Source organism: Acinonyx jubatus, chromosome A3, assembly GCF_027475565.1.
Source record: "Acinonyx jubatus isolate Ajub_Pintada_27869175 chromosome A3, VMU_Ajub_asm_v1.0, whole genome shotgun sequence".
In the NCBI taxonomy this organism is placed as follows: Eukaryota; Metazoa; Chordata; class Mammalia; order Carnivora; family Felidae; genus Acinonyx; species Acinonyx jubatus.
This window is the reverse complement of record NC_069388.1, coordinates 42,703,830-42,716,628: the sequence shown is the minus strand read 5'-3', so window position 1 is coordinate 42,716,628 and position 12,799 is coordinate 42,703,830. Positions and strand designations below refer to the sequence as shown.

General features: G+C 40.6%; 1 protein-coding gene across 10 annotated transcripts in view; it reads left to right on the top strand.

The window, feature by feature from the left end:
• Positions 1-12,799, top strand: part of DZANK1 (double zinc ribbon and ankyrin repeat domains 1) — a 70,847-nt gene that overhangs the window by 31,728 nt on the left and 26,320 nt on the right. For all 10 annotated transcript variants that reach the window (XM_053200285.1, XM_053200288.1, XM_053200287.1 and 7 more), the window contains 2 exons: positions 2,279-2,392; positions 9,835-9,927. In XM_053200285.1, coding sequence (XP_053056260.1) covers positions 2,279-2,392; positions 9,835-9,927 — 207 coding nt within the window. The remainder of the gene's footprint in view (positions 1-2,278; positions 2,393-9,834; positions 9,928-12,799) is intronic.

Genomic DNA, 12,799 nt, shown 5'->3' with positions numbered 1-12,799 from the left:
TTACATGTATGTTGATAGGTTTTATGTTGTCTCACAGCTTGTTTGATAGTCTGTTTATTTTCTTCCATCCTTTTTCTCTCTGTTCTTCAGATCAGAAAATTTCTATTGTACTATATTCATGTTCATTGCTTCTTTCTTCTGTCTTCTCTGACCTGCTGTTGAATCCCTCTGGAGATTTTTTTTTTCCATTTCAGTTATTTTAATTTTTAACTCCAGGTTTTAATATGATTGTTTTTAAAAAATAATTTCTATATCCTTATTTATATTCCCTATTTTTCAGATCATTGTCATCATACTTTCTTTAATCTTTTAAATATGATTTCCTTTAGTTCTTTGATCATTTCTGTAATAGCTGTTTTGAAATCTTTGCCAAATCCAACATCTGGGGATACTATTTGTATTGACTGTTTGGCTTTTTTTTTTTTCCCTCTCCCTGATTATAGGTCACACTTTCTTGGTTTTTGCATACCTCATATTTTTTCTTGAATTCTGGACATTTTAGATTATATAATATATTGTAACAATTCTGGATTCTAACTTTTTCTCCTAGTGTTTTTTTTTCTTTTCTTGTTTTGTTTTGTTTTGTTTTGTTGTTGTTTACTGGGATTAAATTTTTCATGTTTGTCTCCCCTAAAATGTATGGCCACTGATATCAGGTATGTATGTATGTATGGATGTATGTATTTATTTATTTATTTATAGGTCTGGATCACCCCTGGGTCTGCATAGCTTAGAGCTCAACTGAATGTTGGCCAGAAGTTGTGCTCAAATACCTTAATCCTGTAAGGCTTCCACTCTCTGCTGAGGGATCTGTGTGTGGGCTGGACCTAACATTCAAGCTTCAGGCTGTTTACAAGTCTGCCCCAGCTTTTACTTTATGCTGAACTCCCTTGAATCTCTGTGTATAGCCTCCATAAGCCAGAGATGTGTTAGTGGCTTATGTTCACTCTGGTTTATGCTGCACATGTGCATATCCTCCACTCAACTAAGGGTATATGGGGAGCTTCTCAAACCCCCTATATTTGACCTTCCTCCTGGAACTCTCTGTTAAATCCCTAGCTAGTTGCCTCAAACAGGACCATGATTTCAGGCTAGTAGAGCCACTGGCCCTCCCTGTTTGCTTGCCACTAAGACTGTCATCTGAACAGTCCTCCAAATCAAGTGAGCCCTGCCTATCAGCAGCTGCTGGTTTCTGCAGTCTGTTCTGCCCCAGTGAGGCTACCACACTAACAGAGCTGGGGGAGGGTGGGGATAGCCTCAAGCAGGAACCATGTAGACTTGTAGTGTTTTTATCTGAAATTCACCACTTTTCAGTTTCTTGTGTGCCTTTGGTGACTTTCAGAGTCTGAAATGATTGTATTTTGTATCCAAAATGGCAGTTTTATCCAACTTTTTTTTTCTAAGTTTTTATTTATTTATATTGAGAGAGAGAGAGAAAGCACAAGCAGGGGAGGGGCAGGGAAACACAAGAGAACAATAATCCCAAGCAGGATCCACACCATCAGTATTGAGCCTGATATGGGCTCAAACTCTCGAACCCCGAGATCATGACCTGAACTGAAGTCGAATGCTTAACTGACTGAACCTCTAGGCTCCCCAGTTTTATCCAACTTTATAATTGCTTTTTGGAGAGAGGATTTGTGGGCTTCCTTACTCCACTGTGCTTACAAGATATTTTTGGAGTGTCTGGGTGTCTCAGTTGGTTAAGCATCTGACTCTTAATTTCAGTTCAGGTCATGATCTCATGGTCCATGGATTCGAGCCCTGCATCAGGCTCCGCACTGGTTGGGATTCTCTCTTTCTCTCTCTCTGCTCTCCCCTGCTCACACACACTCTCTCTCAAAATAAACTTGAAAAAAAGAGATATTTTTTCCTTTTTAAAAAAATTGTTTTTAAGTTTGTTTATTTTGAGAGACAAAAGAGTGCACTCACATGAGTGAGGGAGGGACACAGAATCCCGAGTAGGCTCTGCACTGTCATCACAGAGCCTGACATGGGGCTCGAACTCACAAACTGCAAGATCATGACCTGAGCCGAGATCAAGAGTCACACACTTGTCCGACTGAGCCACCCAGGTGTCCCAAAGATATTTTTTCTTTTCTGTTTTTCACACGCCTGTTTTCCACAATAAACATTTTTTACTCACAAAAGAAACAAAATTAGATTAAAGGTAATTATTTTAAAACGTTTTTTACAAAAGCAAATCAAATCTTATATTCTAAGATCTACTTATACCTTCAGTTTTTGCATTCCAAGACAAACCTCTTTCTTTGTGCAGATGGGCTTATGTGCAGAGTGTGGAAACATGGTGCCCATGAACACTCCCATCTGTGTGGTGTGTGAGGCCTCTCTTACTCTACAGCTGCAGCCACAGGCCAGCCTCCGCTTGAAGGTAATGAAACGTGATTCTGTAAAAGCATGAATAAAATATATGGAAAGTGATATAAGCAGTTAAATGTCTTTAGCTGGTGGAGTTGGTGAACAATTGATAAACTAATATCTGTGAACAAAATCCATTCTAATGGTTGGGAACGCATGCTGCCCAACAGTTTGACCTGCCAATAGGATCTATAATGTAAGAGAGATACAAGGAAATGTGTTCCCTGAACATGGATTTGAAGGCCAAAATGCATACAGCTAACTTAGACAATTTTTTTAAGAGTTTATTTTTTTTAAGTTTATCTATTGATTTTGAGGTGGGGGGAGGGGCAGAGAGAGAGAGAATCTCAGGCAGACTCCACACTGTCCACACTGTGGAGCCCAATGCAGGGCCCGAATTCACAAACCATGAGATCATGACCTTGAGCCGAAATCAAGAGCCGGTTGTTTAACCGACTAAGCCACCCAGGCGCCCCAACTTAGACAGTCTTTTACTTTATGTATTTAAACTTGAACATTGCAATTAAGAACTTTTACTCATGTCCTTAAAATTGCTTTATGCTTTTATTCGCTTTATTTGTTTATGGGTCCCTGTTATACAGAAAATAATAATTATAGTCATATGGATGAAAAACAAGAGTCAAAAAAAAAGTTAAATATCATCATCATATATATTCAGAAAACTTTGTTAGACAACGTCATACCATGAAAATATTTTTGGTAGAATCACTAAGCATACAACTGTATCTTTTCTCCATTTTTCAATGTATAGTTCCATTCACCTTCTCTTTAATCTCAAGTAAATGTTACTATAGAATAAAATAGATTTAACAAAGAGAATTTGAGGCATAAAAAAGCAAGCATTTTTAGTAATAAGAAAATGCATAGATTTAATGTCAGTTGGAATAGTAACACTCCTAAGTCACTTTGTGGATTTTCATTTGGGCAAATGGAGAAAAGGCAAATCCACTTTTTCTTCTACCTCCAAGCTCCCCTTCACTCTGAAAGTTTTTTTTTAATTTGATAAGAAGTTGTTTATTAATACATTCTGAATATACTTAATATTTATTTTTATGCCACTAATATGAGATAAAATGTTTAAACGTATTTATTAAAGTTTTGTAAAAATTTTATAATAAGGGGACTTTGGATACTGAGGAAATTCTGAATCTCTATTTGCCGCTCTGCTTAAGGATTCTTGACTGAGATAACCAAATCTTTTTTACTTTTTCTAACCATTCAGCTATTTACTCCCCAAATGATCCTCTTTCCTCTCCTAGACATTCTTGAATTGGACATGCCTGCCTGCACTCTCAAGATTTCTCTCATTTTCTCTGCTAAGTTTTATTTTTTGGGGTTTTTTTTAGGACTTTTTTTTTTCAATATATGAAATTTATTGTCAAATTGGTTTCCATACAACATCCAGTGCTCATCCCAACAGGTACCCTCAATACCCATCACCCACCCACCCCTCCCTCCTACCCCCCATAAACCCTCAGTTTGTTCTCAGTTTTTAGGAGTCTCTTATGTTTTGGCTCCCTCCCTCTCTAACCATTTTGTTTTTCTTCTTCCCCTCCCCCATGGTCTTCTGTTAAGTTTCTCAGGATCCACATAGGAGTGAAAACATATGGAATCTGTCCTTCTCTGTATGACTTATTTCACTTAGCATAACACTCTCCAGTTCCATCCACATTGCTATAAAAAGCCATATTTCATTCTTTCTCCTTGCCACGTAGTATTCCATTGTGTATATAAAGTGCAATTTCTTTATCCATTCGTCAGTTGATGGACATTTAGGCTCTGAAAGGTTTTTAAGTATTCCAAGCAGTGCAAGCCTTCAGAAATGAGGTGTGGAAGAACTGGCTGGGCCAAGGTCAGGTAGATGAAAATTTACTAATTTTTTTGTTGGATGGATGGAGTGGGGAGTGGTAAGAGCCTGAGGTATTATAGTCAGTGGATATTCGCTTTAGGGTCCCTTGAATAGTAAAGATTGAGGGAAGGGGTCTGAGGAAGGAGTAGTCTCCAGGGGTCACAGGCATTCAGGCCTAGTCTGAGGCTGCTGGCATCCGTCACCATGGTGCAGCCATGAAACTTCCTTCAGCTGTTTCTCTGAGTTCTGCCTTTCACCTCCAGTATGAACCCTCCTGCGCTGAAGGGATTTTTCAAAGACACCTTCGATGTGACTTTTCCCCAGCGTGCTGCTTCCTGGACCACTCTCTGGTCCTCTGCACCCAACATTCCCTGGGCTCTGATCCCTGGACCCACTGCCCCTGTGCCTGCACACACTTGCAGTGGTGGAGGTGGCAGTCGTGGTGGGTGGGTGGGGGCACAGAGAGAGAATTCACTCACTCTTACCAGGGGCTGGGGCCAGGGATAGCTTTTAAAAGGGGGTGTCATCCGAGGGATATCGTGGGAGGCACAAGCGTTTGCCAGATGGGGAAGGGATGGGACAAAGAAAAGTGGCTTGTGTGTATATGCCTGTGTGTGTTGGCGGTGGGGTGGGGTGGGGTAGAGGGCATTCTAGGAAGATGTCCAGAGACTGGAAACTGCAGGGTGTGCTTCAAAACTCTGTAAACAGTTTGGTTTTGTTGAGCTGCAGAAATGCTGGGGGTGCTGTGGGCTGTGCAAGATGGCACCTTCTCTACCATACTTAGCAGCTCAGATTTCTCCCAGTGCACCCTGAAGGGTTGAAAGCAGGGATAGGATTTAGTCAGGCTTGATTTTCTAGAGAGACTTTTATCACCGTAACATCTGATCTTAAAGGGAAATTCCTGATTTTTATGGCCAATCAGTATTGCTGCCTCTACTCACAGGATACCTGTTTGGAAACCCTGGGCTGAGAATCTGCATCCCAGGGGCTTTCCCAAGTGTTACAAGGGCAGTGGATTTTTAGATAACATTTTCACCCAGAGAGGCACCTCCAAGGTCAGTGGGAATTCCTGTTGTTGACAGAAGCCAACAGCCTTACCTTCCCCAAGGCACCAGCAGGGACTGTTATTTTTGTGTTGTTCTCCATCTCACTCCACGTAGTGCATGAAGCACCACCCGTCCTCTTCCTGCCCACAGTCTGCTGCTATGGACCGATCTTCTGTTGATTTAAAGGACTTGTCAATGCTGAGGGATATATATATATACATAAATATATATATATATACATAAATATATATATACACATAAATATATATATATACATAAATATATATATATATATATATTTTTTTTTTTTTTACTGCCAAGATTAGAAGCTATAGTAGCAGAAGTTTCTCCATTTACTCTCTGGCACAGGTGCCTATATTTCAGAATAAGAGAGGATTTTACACTTTTAAAAATTCTCTAATTTTTTGTAACAAGTGAAATAGTCCCAAGATATACAAAGAAGTGCATAATTTCCCCACCCACCTCTATTTCTATCCTCCCGAAATAACTGATGATAGTAAATACCCTTCTATGTATTTTTTAGAATGCACAGAAACATGCATATATATTCACACATTTGGATTTGGATTTGTTTTGGTTTTTATTTATTTATTATTTTAGAGGTGGGGAGGGGCAGAAAGAGAGAGAGAGAGAGAGAGGGAGGAAGGGAGGGAGAGGGAGAGGGAGAATCTTAAGCAGGCTCCACGCTCAGTGCAGTAGCCTGGTATGGGGCTCAATCTCATGACCCTGGGATCGTGACCTGAGCCGAAATCATGAGTAAAATGCTCAACTGACTGAGCCACCCAGGCACCCCTTGTTTTGCTTTTTAAACAAATGTATCCCACTGGCCATTCTCTAAAGTTAAAAATTAATTTGAGCATCTCATATTTCACCAGAATACATGAGCTTTCCTTTACCAAGAGATCATCAGTTTTCTTGGGACTCCAACTAACAATATGTAGAATACCTCCAGGTCTCCAGTCATATTGGGTTCCCAAAATCTGAGAGGCCTAGGGCAGGGATCCTCTTGAAGTTATTACTGAAAAAGTTCTGATGATTCACATGACTGGGGCAGTTACCTCCTTATGGGACCCCCCCACCTCTGACACAATGATTTGGGGCTGAAGCCAGTGTGACCACAGCTCTGCATCAAGCAGAACTTTAGCTTGGCATCTGTTACAAGATCCACTTTGAGCTGAAGTTTGCAATGACCTACTACATTCTTCCTCACTTCATTTTGTCAAAGCCTTTCATCTAGATCAGAAATTTGTTCTTATCTTCCAGCTACTTCGCAAGGAAAAATTTTACCCCAGTAACTGACTGGGTCCACCAAATTGCTTAGAACCATTCAACTAGACATACTGCAAATGCTGTGGATGAGGTGGCCAATGAAGTATTGACTTAAAAAAAAAAGGCCTCATCATAGATGTGTAGCATCTTCTTTAAGGTAGTCTGATGGTGGCCTCAATCCCAAGTCATCCCTATCGATATTTATGAGTTAGTGATTATGATGTAAAATTATTTCTATCTGTGGGTTATGGTCACTGTTCTTCAAGGAAGTGAGCCATGACATGGTGTTAAAAAGCCACCACCAAAACCATTAGAAACACCTGTTGACCAAGAAGGCTATATTTATTGGACCTGATAACAGTAAGGTAGACTGGTACTTTGTCTTGGTAGTGTCTCTGAAGGGAGAAGGCAGGGGAAGGTATTTATAGGATTTTAGTGATGCACCTGGGTGATTGCTGGGTATTCTCTCTCTCTCTCTCTCTCTCTCTGCCTCTCCCCTGTGCACACTCTCTCTCTCAAATAAATAAAACTACAATTAAAAAAAAATTAAGGGAGTTTTGCAAGACAGGGTTGGGATAGAGCAGAGTTAGTTTGGATTGGGCAAAGTTATGACATGCTAGTTTTAAATTTAGTTTATTTAAAGAAATTTTTTTTAATGTTTATTTATTTTTGAGAGAGACAGAGACAGAATATGAGTGGGTTAGGGGCAGAGAGAGAGGGAGACACAGAATCTGAAGCAGACTCCAGGCTCTGAGCGCTCAGCACAGAGCCCAACGCGGGGCTCGAACTCACGAGCTGTGAGATCATGACCTGAGCTGCAGTTGGACGCTCAACCAACTGAGCCACCCAGGTGCCCTAAAAATAGTTTATTTAAATAAAACTTTAATATACTTAAGGTGATGATGTTTTAATATACATGTACATAGTGAAATAATTACTCCAGTCAAGCTAATTAACATATCCATCTCTGTATAGTAGAAATTTGCTAACAGAGTAGGTTCTGGTGTTACCAGGTCACATGCACATGTGCACACGTGAATGCACACAAACAAATGTTAACAATGTGAGGATATACTGATTTTGGATTGTGGGTCCTGCAAGGTGAGGGTCTTGAGGTAAGCTGTTGGACTTAATAAGTAAGCAGTTTTACTGGTTTACACTCTTTCCAGAATATTTCCTGCAGCAAACAGCTATGTTATTTTTGTTTGATCTTAGTATTTTTTTTAACACAGGGACAAGAAATTTGATTCATTTCTCAACAACAAGTGTCACCAGATCTTTTCTGAGGCAACATGTTCAGGAAGATCACAGCCTTAAATCTCACGGAAAAGCTCTGGCAGTTGTAGATCATGCTACAGAGACTTTAAGCAACTTTGAAAAATGCTGGAACCAGGGAGTGTCAGGATCCATTGAGAGCAAGTCTGTGATCCTCTGCCATTTTGAATAGCAGTGAGCCGGCCATTTGCACATTAGGAGTTCTTTGAGTTGCAAGAACTTGGAATCTTCTACTAGAGTGGAATTAACCAGGCTTGCAAAGGTCAGGGACTTCAGAGCCTTCCTAGTGGCATTGGAACTAAAACCTTGGGAGTTGGATTTTCTTTCTCTTAATGGTCTTCTTTGCCTGTCGAGCTTCAGAACACATGGTGTCAGTTTCAGGACACCTGGGAAATGTAGACACTGGAGTAGAAAGGAACATTTGTGTGACACTCGGCATTGATAATTGAAGGGAATAGTATCCTGATAGTGCAGAATGGTCCAGTGACTGAACAGCTGTTAGCAAACCTCTGATAGCTGAACTCTAGTTAGACTATTTTAGTCTTTCTTTTCTTTTCTTTTCCTTTCTTTCTTTCCTCCTTTCTTTCTTCCCCCCTCCTTCTTTCTTTTTCTTTCCTTCCTTCCTTCCTTCCTTCCTTCCTTCCTTCCTTCCTTCCTTCCTTCCTTCTCTTTCCTCCCCTCTCTCCCTCCCTCCCTCCCTTCCTCTCTCTCTCCCTCTGTCCCTCCATCCCTTCCATTTTCTGCATTGCAACCTATCCTCAGTTTCCTGACTTGGAAAGTTGCACTTACCATTTATTTTCTTTTTTCTTTTTTAAAAAAACTTTTTAACATTTATTCATTTTTGAGAGACAGAGCACGAGCAGAGGAGGGGCAGAGAGAGAGGGAGACACAGCATCTGAAGCAAGCTCCAGGCTCTGAGCTGTCAGCACAGAGCCCAATGCAGGGCTTCAACTGTGAGATCATGACCTGAGCCAAAGTCAGAAACTAACCCAACTGAGCCACCCAGGTGCCCCATTACCATTTATTTTCTAAGATAGTCTTTTTATTTTTCCATTTCTGAGTGAGAAAGTACAGAGCAAACCTAAATTCATTAACATGAAGCCCCATGGGGTAAACCCCAGTCCAAGAGCTAGATTACTTATAATTTTTTTTTAAGTTTGTTTATTTTTGAGAGAGAGAAAGAGACAGAGCATGGGAGGGACAGAGAGAAGGAGAGAGAATCCCAAGCAGACCCTGTGCTGTCAGCGTGGAGCTCAATGCAGGGCTTGAACCCACAAACTGTGAGATCATGACCTGAGCTGAAATCAAGAGTCCGACGCTTAACCAACTGAGCAATCCAGGTGCCCCAAGAGTTAAATTGCTTGTAAACGCGTAGATCAGCTTTTGCTAGTCTTGGACTTTTCTGTTTATTGTTCAAGCCATGAGACATAAAGCCAACAATCATGTTTTCCACATTGGGGGGGAAAAAAACTCAAAAAACTGACACATAATCAGTGTAAAATTTTGCATTTTAAGGCCAAATGAACACTCATTTTCAGTTTGTTTCTTCAATTTGGGTTTTGTTTCTTTTAAAATTATTTTCGGGGGGGCACCTGAGTGGCTCAGTTGGTTGAGTGTCCGACTTCGGCTCAGGTCATGATCTCGTGGTCTGTGAGTTCGAGCCCTGCGTCGGGCTCTGTGCTGACAGCTCGGGGCCTGGAGCCAGGCTGTGTCTCCCTCTCTCTCTGCCCCTCCCCTGCTCATGCTCTGTCTCTCTCTCTCTCTGTCAAAAATAAATAAACATAAAAAAATTTTTTTTAATTATTTTCAAATTTCTGACACTGTTTATGTTGTAATAATTCCTAAACAAATCCTGAGTGTTAAAAAAAAAAAAAAAAGGTCAATAGATGGCTGATTGACTGAAAAGACTGCTCAAGGATTTCTTTGCATGGTTGTTTGCTCAGAGGAACATGTTTTTCTTATTTTCTTTTTAAGGAGAAAATAATCTGCCGCACCTGTGGCACAGGGAATCCAGCTCACCTGAAATACTGTGTCACCTGTGAGGGAGCCCTGCTGTCATCACAGGAGGTGGGTTGACTGCATGTGTCAGTCCTATACTTAGTGTCTACTAAATGTCTAGCGTTAATAAGAATGAAGAAATGCAACCTGCAGAGGAGGGAAGAAGTGGCAGAGTGGAGAAAGACACTGAAAGCAACATTTCTCATTGTGGAGAGGACTTTCTATATTCACCAAAACAAAGTTGTTTTCAAAGTCTTAACTTCAGGGGGGAGTCAATAAAATCAGCAATTTCTTACAACTTCACTTAGTAACTTTGCATAGAAGGCTGGCAGTAGCCAGTGGGAAAGTGGACCACTTATAATTCTTTCAAAGTCAGAAGTATGTCTTTTTTGACCGTGCCATGCTATTTTTTGAAATTGAAAGCCTGGTGGGTACCCATTTCTGGATTTTCTAGCAGCCTATTTTGAGTATTCAAAGTGAAGGAACAGGAGTATGGACAACTTAAATACAGTGAATGGTTCCATTTAGGTGATTGGTTGTTTATAAGATGTTTCTGGTGAAGAGGAGGCTTTAAAAATGACTTCCAGACGACTGTTGCCCTAGCCTAACGATAGATACCAAAAAGAAGCTGGCATTTACTAGCCAACTTAGAAGAAAAAACTTGCTTCCTTGGGGCCATTGTATATATTTTTGAGTGTTTGGGGGTTTGTTCTCATCTCAGAGAGATTCCTTTGGAAATTGGACAGACGTGTGATGATTCTCATAGGGTCTGTAATATATATAGATGTAAAAATACATAGAACTCTATGTTCTAGAGGGAGAGGGAGAGGGAGAGGGATATGAACCAATGGTTGTAAGATTTCTGTATTTTATTTGATGAGGTACAGTAATAATTAATTAGACTGTAAAAAGGTAAAAATCTATATTTTATGGGTTCCTGGGTGACTCAGTTGGTTAAGCGTCCAACTCTTGATTTTGGCTCAGATCATGATCTCACGGTTCATGAGTTTGAACCCCACATTGGGCTCTGGGCTGACAGTGTGGAGCCTGCTTGATATTCTCCCTCTCTCTCTGCCCCTCCCCTGCTTGCACTCTCTCAAAAATAGATAAATACACTTGAAAAAAATCTATGTTTTAATCACTAGGGCAACTACTCAAGAAGAATGCCAAGAAATACAGAGAAAAAGCTAATGGGAAAATTCAAATATAATTCTAAAAAGTATTCAAATTACCCGCCCCCAAAAAAAGAACAGGAAAGTAGGAACAAAGAAAACAAAACAAATAGGAAAAATACAAATCAAATAATGAAATGGTAAGTCAAAACCAAAACATCAATAATTACATTAAATTTTGTGGACCAAACATTTCATCGGAAGGTAGTGATTGTCACCATGGATTTCTATAAAAAGAAAAAACAGGGACTCCTGTGTGGCTCAGTTGGTTAAGCATCTGTTGATCTCAGATCAGGTCTTAATCTCAGGATCATGAGTTCAAACCCTGCGCCAAAAGAGAAAAAGAAAAAACAACTCTATGCAAGCCACAGACAAGACCTAACTATGTAGACTAAAAGTAAATATATAGTAAAAAATTCCATGTAAACAATGTATACAAGAGGGCTGGAGTGGCTCTATCAATATAGGAGAAAATAAGTTTCAAGGAAAAATATATTATGAGAGATAAAATAAAAGATATATATATATATACATATATATATAGTGAGATTGTTATTTTGTAACAATAAAAGTTAAATTCATCAGGAAGACATAACAATCAAAAACGTTTATGAGCCTACCAAAATACATGATACAAAAATTGGCAGAATTAAAGAGAGAAGCAAACAATTTCAGAATTATAGCTGGGGGTTTTAATGCCCCTTTCTCAGCATTTGCTAGAACAGCTAGACAAAGGTCAGCAAAGGCGATTAGGGTCTGTGCAACCATTCACTTTGACTTAATTGATGTTTCTAGAATAATGTACCCCAAATGATAGACAACACACTCTTTTGGACATGGTTAGCATTGAATGGGAGTGTATTATCGGTTCCAGAACAAAGTACCACAAACTGAGTGGCTTAGAACAACAGAGATTTATTGTCTCACAGCTTTAGAGGCCAGAGGTCCCAAATCCAAGTGTTGTTGGCAGTGCTGTTCTCCCTGTGAGGCTCCAGCGAAGGAATTCTCCCATAATTCTCTCCTAGCTCCTCCTCTCCCCTTCTGCTCTCCTTCTTGGATGCCATATGTTCATCTGTTGAATTGTTTGATATAATTTAAGGTCCCTGAGGTTTTGTTCATTAGAAAAAAATCTCTTGTCTGGTTCCAGTGGTGGGCTACAAAGCTCTGTGCCAAGTAGTTGGTTTCCTTTTCTTAGAGTGGGTTTCAGGCTTCCAGTCTGGTCACCAGGCAGCTCCGCCCCACCCCACCCTGCCCTCTGTTGTAGTACCTGTACAGGAGTCTGAGACATCCCTTTCCAGAGTCCCAGAAAGGAGACTGAAGGGTACCTAGAGACTCAAACAAATCAGTCCAGAATGATAAAAGAAGGTCACCATCAAATGAGATGATGACCGAGGAGTCAGAAGTTGTCCTAATATCAGCTCCCCAGGTCCAGGTTCCATCAGAGAGCCTCTATGAAGACTCTGTCGAAGACCATGAGACCATGTCCCAAAGGAATCCTCCCAACGCTGCAGCCTCCTGGCAGACGTTCAGGAAATTCCACTATGAGGATGCAGCTGGACCCAGGGATGTCCTCCGACATCTCCAGAAACTTTCTGGACAGTGGCTGAGACCTGATATTCAGACAAAGAGCAGATTGTGGAGATGCTGGTACAGGAGCACTTCCAGGCTGTCCTGCCCGAGGAGCTCAGATCTCAGGCCCGGAGATGTCAGCCTAGGGTCAGAATCACTGCCACTGGGTTCTTGTGCAGCCTACATGTGAGAAGTAACCA